The sequence below is a fragment of the Haliotis cracherodii genome, unplaced genomic scaffold, assembly GCF_022045235.1.
Source record: "Haliotis cracherodii isolate W230 unplaced genomic scaffold, xgHalCrac1.p SCAF_2, whole genome shotgun sequence".
Classification (NCBI taxonomy): domain Eukaryota; kingdom Metazoa; phylum Mollusca; class Gastropoda; order Lepetellida; family Haliotidae; genus Haliotis; species Haliotis cracherodii.
In genome coordinates, this window is record NW_027266275.1 from 67,138,811 (window position 1) to 67,154,434 (window position 15,624).

Below are 15,624 nucleotides of genomic sequence, written 5' to 3' on the forward strand. Positions count from 1 at the left end.
ATAAATCTAAAAAAACACACTACAGGTAACTGCCCACATTGCAAACAACCAGAAACCCCAGAACACGAACTCATCCACTGCACACTCTACCTAACACATCGAACCGCATTACAAACCACCCTCAATCTAAACAAGGCTCTCACTCTAGAAGCAATACTAAACCCACAAAATAAACTAGAAAACTTCAAGGCCTTAGGCGTATTCTTAATAAAAACGGAACTAATAAAACGCATCTAAAAACACAATAACCTACCAAATCAAAATCAAATAAACAAACAAACATCCACCATACCCAGCTCCCTTAGTTCTCCTCCCCAACTCCATCGGCATCTATTCCAGATCTCAAAATTCCCAAATTCTATATAAGCAACCCCTAAACCCCCCTCTTGGGTTGCACAGACCACTTTCGCCCCTTTCGGAAACACATTAAATGGCCTGGCCGGGCTTGTGTGCGAAATACGCATCAGTCGGAAAGCGCTCGTTAAATCTCCAAAGTAAGTAAGTAAGTATATTGCAGTTGCAAACACGGCGCTCAAAAGTGAAGCCCTTTTCCCTCTACATTCTCTCTATCAGAAGTGTTTGGCTTGTGTTGGGTCCGGCTTGGCCCGGGTGGTCAAAATCAACTTCAAACACACAGACGTATCTTCAAATGTGTTTACATCTATAGATTAGTGTTATATCTACCTATATACCACTTTATAATGTCACGGTACATCGTATTTAAAGAAAACAAGGGACTCAAAAGTGAAGCATTTTTACTGTATTTTCTTAAGAAAATCTATGTCAGAAGTGTTCGGTCCGACTTGGCCCGGGCTGTCAAAATCATCTTAAACCTCACAGATGTATCATCAAATGAATTCACCTCTATAGATTAGTTTTATATCTACCTATATACCACTTTATAATGTCACGGTACATCGTATTTAAAGAAAACAAGGGGCTCAAAGTAAAGCATTTCTACTGTATTTTCTTAAGAAAATCTATGTCAGAAGTGTTCGGTCCGACTTGGCCCGGGCTGTCAAAATCATCTTAAACCTCACATATGTATCATCAAATGGATTCACATCTCTAGATTAGTATTATATCCACCTATATAACACTTTATGGTGTCTCAGATCGATGTAATTAAAGAAAACAAGGTGCTCAAAGTGAAGCCCTTTTCCCTCTACATTCTCAACATAGTCTCTATCAGAAGTGTTTTGCTTGTGTTGGGTCCGACTTGGCCCGGGCGGTCAAAATCAACTTTAAACACACAGATGTATCTTCAAATGTGTTTACACCTTTGGATTAGTGTTATATCTACCTATATAACACTTTATAATGTCACAGTTTATCGCATTTAAAGAAAACAAGGGGCTCAAAGTGAAGCCCTTTTCCCTTTACATTCTCAACATAGTCTCTATCAGAAGTGTTTTGCTTGTGTTGGGTCCGACTTGGCCCTGGCTCTCAAAATCAACTTTAAACACACAGACGTATCTTCAAATGTGTTTACATCTATAGATTAGTGTTATATCTACCTATATACCACTTTATAATGTCACGGTACATCGGATTTAAAGAAAACAAGGGGCTCAAAGTAAAGCATTTCTACTGTATTTTCTTAAGAAAATCTATGTCAGAAGTGTTCGGTCCGACTTGGCCCGGGCTGTCAAAATCATCTTAAACCTCACAGATGTATCATCGAATGGATTCACATCTATAGATTAGTATTATATCCACCTATATACCACTTTATAGTGTCTCAGATCGCTGTACTTAAAGAAAACAAGGTGCTCAAAAGTGAAGCATTTTTACTGTATTTTCTTAAGAAAATCTATGTCAGAAGTGTTCGGTCCGACTTGGTCCGGGCTCTCAAAATCAACTTAAACCTCACAGATGTATCATCAAATGGATTCGCATCTATAGATTAGTTTTATATCTACCTATATACCACTTTATAATGTCACGGTACATCGTATTTAAAGAAAACAAGGTGCTCAAAGTGAAGCCCTTTTCCCTTTACATTCTCAACATAGTCTCTATCAGAAGTGTTTTGCTTGTGTTGGGTCCGACTTGGCCCGGGCTCTCAAAATCAACTTTAAACACACAGACGTATCTTCAAATGTGTTTATATCTATAGATTAGTGTTATATCTACCTATATACCACTTTATAATGTCACGGTACATCGGATTTAAAGAAAACAAGGGGCTCAAAGTAAAGCATTTCTACTGTATTTTCTTAAGAAAATCTATGTCAGAAGTGTTCGGTCCGACTTGGCCCGGGCTGTCAAAATCATCTTAAACCTCACAGATGTATCATCAAATGGATTCACATCTCTAGATTAGTGTTATATCCACCTATATAACACTTTATGGTGTCTCAGATCGCTGTAATTAAAGAAAACAAGGTGCTCAAAGTGAAGCCCTTTTCCCTCTACATTCTCAACATAGTCTCTATCAGAAGTGTTTGGCTTGTGTTGGGTCCGACTTGGCCCGGGCGGTCAAAATCAACTTTAAACACACAGATGTATCTTCAAATGTGTTTACACCTTTGGATTAGTGTTATATCTACCCATATAACACTTTATAATGTCACAGTTTATCGCATTTAAAGAAAACAAGGGGCTCAAAGTGAAGCCCTTTTCCCTCTACATTCTCAACATAGTCTCTATCAGAAGTGTTTGGCTTGTGTTGGGTCCGACTTGGCCCTGGCTCTCAAAATCAACTTTAAACACACCAGATGTATCTTCAAATGTGTTTACATCTTTGGATTAGTGTTATATCTACCTATGTACCACTTTATAGTGTCTCAGATCGCTGTACTTAAAGAAAACAAGGGGCTCAAAGTGAAGCATTTTTACTGTATTTTCTTAAGAAAATCTATGTCAGAAGTGTTGTTTCCGACTTGGCCCGGGCTCTCAAAATCAACTTTAAACACACAGATATATCTTCAAATGTGTTTACATCTATAGATTAGTGTTATATCTACCTATGTACCACTTTATAATGTCACAGTTTATCGCATTTAAAGAAAACCATGAGTTCAAAATGAAGCCCTTTTTCCTCTACATTCTCACTTAATAATGTCGCACGATAACTCAAAGAAAACTGGTCTGTTAAAGTCGAGCACTTTCACTGTATCTTCTCCAGAAAATTTCACCAAATGTGTTGGAGTGAAGTATACTCTTTAAAGTGAAGCCCTTTTTTCATGGTATATGTCTGGTCGGAAAATCCCTTGCTTTTACCTAATCCGTCGTGGGGTTTTTCAAGGATCATACTCACAGGGCAACACTGGGAGAAGGTAAGGTGAGACTGACTGACTGACTGACTGATATAGAAGATTTAACGTGCGCTTTCCGACTGCAGCGTATTTCGCACACGGGCCTGGCCGGACCATTTAGTGTATTCCGAGAAGGGTGAAAGTGGTGTGTGCAACCCAAGAGGGGGCTTTTAGGGGTTGCTTATATTGATTTTTTGAATTTTTTAAATTTGGAATAAATGCCGAGGTGGGTGGAGGAGGGAACTAAGGGAGCCGGGTGAGGTGGGTGTTAGTATGTTTATTGGATTTTGGATTGGTAGATTAATTAATTTTTAGATGCGCTTAATTAGGTCTGTTTTGATTAGGAATACGCCTAGGGCCTTGAAGTTTTCTAGTTTATTTTGAGGGTTTAGTATTTCATCTAGAGTAGGAACCTTATTTAGATTTAGGGTGGTTTGTAGTGTGGTTCTGTGTGTTTGATAGTGGGTGCAGTGGATGAGTGCGTGTTCTGTGGTTTCGGGTTGTTTGCAGTGGGGGCAGTTGCCTGTGGTGTGTCTTTTAAGTTGTTTTAGGTGGTTATTTAGGTTAGTGTGTCCTGTTTGGAGTTTTGTAATTAATCTGTCAATTTTTTTAGAGGGGTGTAGGATTTTAGGTTTGGCTAGTGGTTTTCTGAGCACTTTTTTGATTTGGCTATTTGAGTTTTGATATTGATTATGCCATTTTTTGGTTATTTTTTGTTTGTTTACACTTTTAATTTCTGATTTTGAGATGGGTAGGTTTAGGCTTATTTCTGGTATTTTGAGAGATAATTTAGCTGCTTTATCGGCGCTTTCGTTGCCGTAAATTCCTACGTGGGCGGGGATCCACAAGAAGGTTATTTGTTTGCCTGCTTTTGTTAGGTCGTTGGAGCTTTTAAGTATTTGGTTTATTAATTTAGGTCGTTTTTTGGTATTTTTGTTTTGGAGGGCTTGAAGTCCACTAGGGGAGTCGGTGAGAATTAGGATTTTTTTGTTGTTTTTAGATTGTTGGTTCGGCCGTGAATATAGATTGGTTGTTTGGGAGTCGGTAAGATTGTGTGGATATAACTGGTTGTGTGGTATGGACTCCGAAGCCTGTGTGGTTGGAGATCGGGTCTGAAGATCCGTCAGTGTATATGTGACACCAATTTGGCCAATTTTCGTGTATGTATGCAAGTGTGGTGGTTTTAGCTATGTTTGGGTCGGTTTGTTTATTTATTTGGTTAGCTAGTGTTGTGTCTATTTGGGGTATTTTGAGTTTAGGGGTGAAGATATTTGATTTTTTGCAGTTTTGTTTAAGATTTTGAGTTTGGTGTTCATTTAGGTAGTTTGTTATTCTTTGGGATATTGGGGTAAGTAAGGGGTGTTTACGAGCTAGAGCTTGTTTTTTTGGGCTGATGTTTTGGTTAATTAAGTTTTGGATGAGAGGGTTTGTTTGGGACGCGGCCCAGAAATTAATGTTCCCTGCGTAGATTTAGTGGCATTTCTCCTGTAAGGGCCTGAAGTGAGGTGTAGGAGGTGCCATGTTGGGTGCGTGTAATTAGTTTGAGAGCCTGATATTGTATTGAGTCAAGTTTTTCAGAAAGAGAGTTGTTTAGGGTATTGTATATGGCACAGCCGTAGTCTAGTTTTGATCTAATTAGTGTTGTATGTAGTGAGAGGAGGGTATCTTTGGAGGCTCCCCAGTTAGAGCCGGTGAGACATCTTAATGTGTTAAGGTCTTTGCTGCATCTAGTTTTTAGGTTTTGGACGTGAGCCTCCCAGGTGAGGTGTTGATCGAAAATAAGTCCTAAGAATTTGGTTTGTTTTTGGAATTTGATTGTTTGGTTGTTTAGCTGGAGGATTGGGTAGGCAGGTTTCATGTTTTTATGTTTGAATACTACTCCTGTTGTTTTATCTGAGTTAAGGGAGAAGCCCCATTTGTCAGCCCATTGTTGTATTTTATTTAGAGATTTTTGGATTAAGTTTTCTGCCATTTTAATGCTTTTAGTGCGGATCCATAGGGCTCCGTCATCCGCGAATTTGGAAGTGTTTAGTTTAGGGGATAAGCCCTCGAATAGATCATTTATCATTATATTGAAGAGGGTTGGGCTGAGGATGCTGCCCTGGGGAGTGCCATTTTCTAGGGGACACTGGTCCGATAGTGTATGGTCTATACCCACGGTAATTTTGCGATTGTTTAGGAAATCTTGGATGAAGTTTATTATTTGACCTTTTAGTCCTATTTTTTTTAGTTTTTGTATTAGTCCGTGGTGCCATACCATATCGAAAGCTTTAGAGAAGTCGAGGAATATGCCTATGGTGTATTGCTTGTTTAGCTGTCCTGTTTTTATATCCTGTTTTAGTCGGGCAAGGTTATCGAGAGTTGATCGGCCAGGAGTGAAGCCGCTTTGGTCGGGATTTATGATGTTGTTTTGGTCTAGGTAGTGCTGTAGCCTATTTTTAGTCATAAGTTCCATTATTTTGCAGAGAATTGAGGTTAGGGAGATGGGCCTATAGGAGTTTGCCTGATCTGCTGGTTTATTTGGTTTAGGTATTGGGATTACTAGAGCTTCCTTCCATGAGGATGGGACCTGTCCGTTTAGGTAGACTAGGTTGTATAGTTTAAGTAAAGTTTGGAGTAGTTTGGTAGGTAAGTGTTTGATTATTTGGTAAGAGGTGAGGTCTAGGCCAGGGGCTGTTCCTTTTTTTCTGTTGTTTAGTACGTGATTTAGTTTTTCTATGGTGTAAGGTTGATTTATTTCTAGGTTGTCTTGTCTGTTTTCTTTGGAGAATTTGGTTTCTTTATTTAGTTTATCTTGGAATTTCTTACTGAAGTTACTGTTGCTGCTAACTTTAGAGAAGTGTTTGGCTAGGTTGTTGGCCTTTTGGGTGGGGTTAGTTGAGTTGTTTATATTGGGGCTTTTTTTGTGCCGTTTGATGCCTCGGATGGCGTGAATTTTGCGCCACACCTTCCTAGCGTCGGTGTGGTGGTTTAGCTCCTCACAGAATTTTTTCCAGTTTTTACTTACTTACTTAGTAGGTAAGTAAAAAAAAAAAAAAAAAAAAAAACTGGAAAAAATTTCCAGTTTTTGGTTTTAGCAGTTTTAACTAGGTTTTGCACTTGGTGGTTAAGTTCATGAGCTGTTTTGAGATGAGAGGGGTCTCGTTTAGCTCTGTTGAAAGCTGATTTGCGTTTTAGTCTAGTTAGCTCTATTTCCTCATTCCACCAAGGGACAGTGGGTTTTCCTGGGTTGGATGATTTGAAGGGGATTGCGGATTTGGCTGCGTTGATTATGAAGTTAGTTAGGTTTTGACAGAATGTTTCGGGGTCTGTTGTTTCTAAATCGTTTAGATTAGCTTCGTTGCATATTTCTTGGAATTGGTCTCAGTTGGCGTTTTTGTACTGAAATTTAGGTTCCTAAGGAGAGACACTTTGCATTTCAGGATAAACCTCTCCCTCAACCCTGCTTAATGCTTCTATTATCTACGAGTGTGTTTAGGAAAACAGGATTATCTGAGACAGTTGTAATCTGCCATACCGCGAGAATACGTGCTGCATCTCCGAGCAGCTCGTTCTGTGAAAACACACTTCTCCTGAACCTGACTTGGACCACTCAGTATTATTGTCGTGATGGTTAAAAGACGCCATAAATTAAAGTTCTCTATATATCTAGAATTGCAGTTAGATCCGCTATCTGTCATAGATCTCCTAAAGCCAAGAGATGCAATAGCGAAGGCCAAACTAACTCTATTTCTGAGAGATGGACAGCTGCTCGAACGTATATAAACAGAGCAGCCAAGGATAAGAATGAAATCATATCAATATAAGAAAATAGAAATCATATCAATGCAAAAACAGAAATTATGTGAACACCGAAATCACAATAGATATGTGAACCCTTCTCACACACAGGAGTCCCAAATTGGGACAGGTCAGCCGAAATTGCCTAGGCAGAAGGCGACCTCTTATACACCTAATGCAACAACAACAACAACATATCTAGCAACTTTATATATATATATATATATATATAGCCTACGGCTGAAGCGGTCGTAAAATCCATAATCTCTCTCTATATAAGCAGCCCCTAAAGCCCCCTCTTGGGTTGCACACCACTTTCGCACCTTTCTGAAACACATTAAATGGCCCGGCCGGGCTTGTGTGCGAAATACGCATCAGTCGGAAAGCGCACATTAAATCTCCAAAGTAAGTAAGTAAGTAAGTAACTTTGTTTTACAGTCGTGATGTTTAAGATTATTAACCACCCGGGACAACTCGATCCGACAGGTTGAATGATACGCAGGATGCAAAAGGAGGTAAGCGCAAGTACGGTACAGAAACTGAAGTAAGTTGGGCTCTCTTAGTTTTCTGTATGCTTACACATCATCACGTCATACTGGATTTAATTTAGTTTCTTATTCTAATACTGCTAATCTTTGTCAGTGGCCAGTGAAAGTATCACAAGGGAAAATTCCAATATATTCAAAATATACAATTTGTATATATGGTATATCCAAGAATATACAATTTTGTATATATGGGATATCCAAAAATATACAATTTTTACTAATAATACCGGACAGTATTATTGCATGTGACAAATATACTTTAAAACTATGTTCATTATGACAACTATATTTGGAGTGTTATGAAATAATTGGCATTTATTCATGTTGACAGAATTTTACATAATAAAGAAATAGAAGATTTCAGCAGACTTTTGTAACTGTTAGATATATAATACGTCCGCCTACTGTTTACAAATAAGATGATCTATACATACAAGTAGTTCAGAGTAGTTTTAAACAGTGACGGTACAATAAATTTATCGTGAATAGCGGCAAATATGAATATATACAATTTAATATATATGTTTCTGTTATGTCATGGTATGTTGATTCTGAATCTAAAATATTGCTTGATATTGTTTGCCAAACAGTTGTATGCACTGTCCATCGTGATACTTCTACTTAAGTATATAAAAAAGGATGTTTGTTTAGACATGCGTTCATTGTAAACAACGCCGTGTTTTCGTTTGCTGGTTAGCATTTACAGGTCAAAAGCAAAGTTAATCGCATTACTTTCGTGACGCATTTTAGGCCTGTCATACAGTTCCTGAAAAAAATATATCCAATACAGCCGATGCATGTAAATCACATTTGGCAAGACTAGATTACTGCAGTTATATATTTTATCAATATAATCAAACAATTGTTTTTATTTTTGTAAAATATGTTCATTTCAGAAACTAGATGTTATTCGTGAAGAATATGTAACAATTAGCCACAATTAGAGCCTTTGGTAGGAGTAGAGGGAATGATAAGCATAGACTTGCTAAGTATTTTATGATATTCATGATAGCTCAAAAGAAACTTTAATTTATGTTTGTAGTACACCCCAAAAACAGGGATAACACAAGTGATATATTAAGATGACATACAACTTATACATACTTACGTGTATAAACTACTATCAAACAGTGAGGATAACAGGTGTTTGCATAGAGGTGAGCGTATCCTGCACCACCGGTGGAACAAACACACGCAAAGGCAAGTTAGTTGTTAAACCCGAAAAACACGGAAACGATTAGCACAAGTTAAAACAGAGAATTTCATCGGACATAACTCCATTTGCTACTTCTGTAGTAGTCACCAATCAACCCATTTATACTTCCAAAAATAGCTTTAACCCTTTTAAAGCTTTTGAGAAATTCAACAGTATGGGTTTGGTCTGACAAAGCAAGAAGCACACATGGGGCATGTTTCGGCCAATGATTAGAGTATTCTTGCAAGTCTAAGGGTCCAACAAGAGTTATTTCTGCGACATGCTATTTCAAAACCCAAAATTCAGAGGGATATATATGAAAAGAAAAAAAATGAAATAATACAAATATAAATTCCTTCCAGGTGAAGGCTATTACTTGAAATCAAATTAACAAAGCAGATTTTAGTCAATGACATATCTCTTGGGGTAGAAGTTAATCTCTGTCACCATGCTATGGTATTTCTGGAAAGGAAAGTTAACTTACAAAGTTGTAATATACGTGAAAGGCTTAATGTTGCTGATTAAGCGCAAAGATATAAATAAACTCTAACTGACTGCTCAGTAACATTCATGTAATATTAGTATATTCAAATAAGTGTACTTGTTCTAGGTGTGTGTGACGTGGATACATATATCTAAGCGAATAGAAGAAACGTCAACAAACTATGTATAAAAATAAAAAATAAGCCATGTTCTTCATATGTAACTGATCTTATACCACCAGCTGTGTCACAGAAGGTCAGTTATAATCTCAGAAACCGCCATGATTTTGTAGTTCCATTTGCACGGACATCTACGTTTAAAAGGTCTTATATTATAGATACATTAGGCCAATCGAATAATCTATCGTCAGGAATCAGGGATAGTCCGTCAATATCTTATTTAAAGCTGTCGCATCTGAGCAGCCTACATCCCCACCTATGCACTTCACACACTGTACACACTATTTGTGTATTTTTATTGTCATTGTTGTACAGTGTGTGACTCGTAAATAAAATAATTTTCTTCTTCTTCTTCTTCTTCTTCCACTATAATTGCGGTGAGAGATCTACAAACATATTGCACACTAGATTGAGACACAATTGTAGCACACTAAATTCCAACCTGTTTCGTGTTAATTATCTGATACTATTTCCTGTAAATGCGGAGCTCCTTGTGAAAATTCATTCCATTTCTTCTTCCAATGTACCTTATATGATGTTATTAGGGAGACATTACTGACAGCTATCGATAATCTTGGAGGACAAAAAACTCTAAATAGTATTCTTTTTTGTGATCCAAACTTAGATGTTTTCCTGAATACAAAAATATTCTTGTCTGTACACAAATTAATAGAAACGACTAACAGATTCAGTAGCTAGCATATTATTGTTTCCAAGCTGTTAATCATTAATATTGTTAAATCTATATACAACACTAAAATGTATAATATTAGCATATGTATGAGATGCACACTGTCTTCACTTTCCTGCACATTGTACATATCCTTCATATGAGCACTGTATATAAATTTATATTGCGCACTATGTTTCCACAATGTGATGCTTCAACTGTAAATTGTTAATTTTCATTATGCAATATTATGTATAACTGTATATAGGGAGAAGGTGGTAATAAGTGCTCCACTTGTGCCCAATCCCTTTGTCTTTTTGGACAATACAATATGTTTAATAATAATAATAATAATAATAATAATAATAATAATAATAATAATAAGCAACCAATGTATTATGATCAGGGTCCATTGGTATCCCTTCAGCAAGTGCGAATCAGGTCCTAACACATCTGTTTTGTCATGTATCACGCGCTATACAGTCGAACCTCGCTTATCCAAACAATTGCTTTTTCTAAAATGTTAACCGGATAAACGAGTTTCTGGATATGTGAATACCTTGTTATCTGACCAGAAGTCCTTCCCCTAGCTCAGTTCTACTGAGGCATATGTGAAATGAATGGCAAAAATATGATTTATGAAGGATCGACCAATTACTAATAAAATACATTGTGCTGTACAGACCTACGCAGCATGCTGTGACAGCGCACTGCATTATTGAAACGGCTGAAGAAATGCATATGTAGCCTAGTTTAGACTATGCACTTGTTTTTGGTACAGACACGACGGCGAGGTTGGGGCAACCTGACACCCATGAGCATGAATAGCCATGGTTACCTGTACTTGTAGTTGAATGCCAAAAATGCTGTCGAGGCATCTGTACATCTACTTTGTCGAATTGCATTATTAAAGTACATCAAGATGAGACATCATATACATTCATATATATTTGTTTTGCACGAAACCTTGAAGTGTAGCCAGGACATTTCCAAGAAACTATGGGCGGCCATGTAGGTTCAATATCTTATAAATTATATCACTGAACATAGGTCAAGGTGTATTCAGTAAACAAAGATCTGAAGGGCTGTATTTCCTTCATCGAACACACTATGCGTTCATCACAGTTTGTGACAGATTACGGATACGAACGAACTAGCACGTGTTTGGCAGGTAGGTTTTGTTAAGATTTGTTATCTTGATAGTTTGTTCTCTCTCTACCCTCTACTTCCTTGATCACAATTTAAATCCTAAATAGACTTTCGGGCCTAACACTGTGGTAATTTTAGACCCTCTGTTTCTGTATTTACTTGAGCTCATTTCCCCTAAGGTTTACACACCTCATAAGACTAAGTCATCAATGATGTCAAAGCTGTCTGACATGTTTCTTATGAACAGTTCATGAAGCTAAACAATGTCCAAGTGACTTAAGCACAAAAATACGCGAAAACTTCTGACATAGATTTTCTAAAGAAAATACAGTAAAAATGCTTCACTTTGAGCACCTTGTTTTCTTTAAGTACAGTGATCTGAGACACTATAAAGTGGTATTTAGGTAGATATTATACTAGTTTATAGATGTGAATCCATTTGATGATATATATGTGAGTTTAAAGTTGATTTTGACAGCCCGGGCCCAGTCGGACCGAACACCTGTGTGACTGTTGAGAGTATAGGGAGAAGAGGTCTACTTTAACCAACGTGTCTGCTTTAAATACGACGATCAGTAACATTATAAAGTGGTATTTACTTATATATAGAACGTTCCTATAAATATAAACACTATGCTCACAGATGGAAATTTGTATCACGATAGCTAGAAGTATTTGATACGTTTCAAATCTTACTTCATTTAACGATTGCTCTTTTACATGTTACCAAGATCAGCGACGCTTACACACTGCTCCACTTTCTGGTTTTCAAGCGATTTTCTCCGAATTACTTATTTATGGTGCACTTTTTTGTTTGGTGATTGTTCATTAATGTCATGTGTGTATGTTGCATCAATTATATGTAGGTATGATCGCCGATAATGAGGTAATTAGCCAGTAACACTTTGGCCCGTCTTGGCCCGGCCCGGCCCGGCCCGACTTTTAGGCAATGCCTGACTTGCGTCAGTGGCCAGCCAGCCATTCTCCAACTTTAATGACAGGCAGCTGACCCGACTGTGATGCTAAACAGCAATAACCCCGCTTCTGGTATCTAATGTATTGACTACACTGTGACTATATAGATAGATGTATTTGACGTACTTGAATCAGACTCGCTAAGTGCACTTCAGGCCTTCAGTGGCAGAAACTCAAACTCCAGGCAAAACACAGTCAACAATATTCTATACGAATATACAAAACTATCGGACCAAGGGCAACAGGTGGAGCTGTGTTGGATCCCCTCTCACATAGATATTCATGGAAATGAAAAAGCAGACTCACTGGCGAAGCTAGCTCTAGACAAAGCGGATATACAGCCTATTCCCTTTAGTAAACTAGAGATAAAAAGCAAAATCAAAGCCTCCATAGAAGAAAGGTGGCAAGCTCAATGGGACGCAAGTAAGATCGGCAGATGGCTATACAAAATTCAACCCAAGGTCCAACAAAAGCCAAACTCATACTCAAATGAAAGGAAAATTGAAATTGCTATCTCACGCCTCAGACTCGGTCACAAAAAGCACTATGACAAGGTTTGTTCATCTTGCAATCAGGCTGAACCCATTGATCACGTGTTACTAGAATGTCAAGACCATGCCCCAGCCCGGGCTAGGTTAAAACAAGAATTGCAGTTAGATCCGCTATCTGTCATAGATCTCCTAAGGCCAAGAGATGCAATAGCGAAGGCCAAACTAACCCTATTTCTGAGAGATGGACAGCTACTCGAACGTATATAAACAGAGCAGCCAAGGATAAAAATGAAATCATATCAATACAAAAACAGAAATTACCAAACCCACAATAGATATGTGTACCCTACTCACACACAGGAGTCCCAAAGAGGGACAGGTCAGCCGAAATTGCCTAGGCAGAAGGCGACCTCTTAAACACTTAATGCAACAACACAACAACAACGTACTTGACTTCTCCCAGCAGAAACCCATGTCCCACCAAAGTGCCAACAGTACTAGTGTAAGGAGATGAGCACAAGAGCGTCGTGTGACGATACACGATAAATACAGTTAAACTGACAAAAATGACTCGAGAGTCAACTATATATGCTACTGTTTCCGAGTGTTTCTGAGTGTGCGACCAACGTCAAAAGGTGATCATTTTATCTTCACGGGTCAATTGTACATGTGTAACTTACCCACAGTCTCGAAGTTGAACAGCCCCCCGCCATGACTGAAAGAACAAACAAAAATAAAGGTACAAGAGGTTGTGGTAGTCGTGCAAGTGGATGTTTACCCAATAGGTTATCCGAACTTTCAGAGCGTTTTGTTCCTCCATCAACCACCACAGGTGCTACAAGAGCAATGTATTACATCATTCACAAAACAAATTCGATGGCTATAATTTTTACACCTTATTTTCGAGCATATAATTGATATAAACCTGGATAAAATAATTAATTTCTTTCAAATTGGATGTATAAAATAGGCGTTGGAAATGTTTTGCCAAAAAACGAGTTTATCATGTACAGATAAGATCCTATCTTCCATATTGTGATTTCCAGTATTTGCAAAATACCTGTGAGAGGCTTAAAAATGTTTTGTCTCGCAGTTAGAAGTATTAGCAAATATTATTGTGGGTGGAATAGCATTCATTGTCACTCATTTAACGGTATTTGAAAAGATAACCGTAGGGTCACTTTATTGAGTACATATATGCATTAAATTGAACACGTCTACACCTGTAAGTGCATTGGCATCAGCTGTCAGCGAATAAATGAATGCTGCACCTTAAGATAGATCCTTGACTGGTTAGCTTGGAGGTGTTTGTGTGCTAGCAATGACTAGTGAGCAGGGCACCATTCCACAAAGCGATCTTAGCGCTACGACTATCGTAAGCCAGTGTATTGGAGTTAAGATTTCCTTAGCACTAAGATGGCTTTGTGAGTGAGTGAGTGAGTATGGTTTTACGCCGCTTTTAGCAATATTCCAGCAATATCACGGCGGGGGACACCAGAAAAGGGCTTCACACATTGTACCCATGTCGGGAATCGAACCCGGGTCTTCGGCGTGACGAGCTAACGCTTTAACCACTAGGCTACCCAACCGCCCCTTAGATGGCTTCGTGAAACGGGTCCCAGGACGTTTACTCCACCCAGACTAACGACGACCAGGGCCCACATGCACAAAGCGATCTGAGCACTAAGATGATCGTAACTCCCATACCTAAACATATGTTTACGATAGTCTTAGCGCTGAGATCGACAAAGCCATATACCTTGAATTAACACATAAGCTTGGACACAAGGAAAAAAGCCTTTGAGAAAAGTCTGGAGAAAATATTCAAGTAGACAACACAATAGATAAAATATATGAAAAGAGAGCTTGTATGACTTTGCTAAAGACACTTTTGACAAATTGACCCTGGATCACTGAGAAGAAGGACAACGGTAGACGTTAGGCTGTGATTGAGAATTATACATAGGATGTATACTACTAGTTCAATTATATTGAAGGATGTATATCGGACCATGTGCTCCAGACCAAAGCCCTCAAAAAGTCCAGTATTTGAAACCTGTCGTTGTCCTAAATTTCTCCGGATTACAATGACAATCATAACAGTATCTCAGGTGAGTGTGATATGTTTGGTATCGGCCTCAGTCACCTAGTGCGGCTAATTGCAAAGACAAATCATAGATCTAGATAAGACATTAAAATAAGAAAGTTTAAATCCTTTGACAATAAACTAGCAAAAATGACAGCAAATTAAAGAACATCCTGAGAGTAATGAGAGAGAGAGAGAGAGTTTATTCAGTATTGAAGGCCTCGTGGCCAAGAGTACACTTTCTTGTCATACAACTTGAGTACGACAGTTGTATGTGGATGTTTTGACGAGCAATATCTGACAAATTTCTCTTTATATTAGGAGCAAAACTTCTTATAACATTAACATTCTTTTGGGACATTAGGGAGGCAAATGTCTGTCTTGATGGACCAGTTAAGATCTACATATCTCCTCTTCTTGAATAACGACTATAAATCTAAAATGTTAATGATAAATGTAATCAACTCATAACATAAACATGGTATCTTTTCAGTGGCTAATCTCACGAGCTCACATCGGCAATGTTGACCCCCCCAGCCACCCCCACACACCCACCCCCACCTCAACCCCGACCACCACCACCCCACCCCACCCCACCCCACCCCACCCCACCCCCACCCCCATAAGCATATATACAGTATAACAACAGCAAATAGTCGGGGCAAAAAAAGTAAGTTCGTTATATCCGTCAGTTCGTTATAAACGTGTTCGTTATAACCGTAGTTTACTGTATAACTATTAGACCGAAACGACCTGTCAGTGCTGAGAGGGATTATAATACAATTACACAGCCCTATCAAATTGACTC

The 15,624-nt window shown here is 38.3% G+C and overlaps 1 protein-coding gene across 1 annotated transcript in view; it reads right to left on the reverse strand.

Annotated features, from left to right (window-relative positions):
- The window catches only part of LOC139469469 (uncharacterized), a 33,382-nt gene that overhangs the window by 15,060 nt on the left and 2,698 nt on the right, over nt 1-15,624 (reverse strand). The window contains exon 2 of the mRNA XM_071251651.1: nt 13,411-13,445. Coding sequence (XP_071107752.1) covers nt 13,411-13,443 — 33 coding nt within the window. The 5' untranslated portion in view covers nt 13,444-13,445. The remainder of the gene's footprint in view (nt 1-13,410; nt 13,446-15,624) is intronic.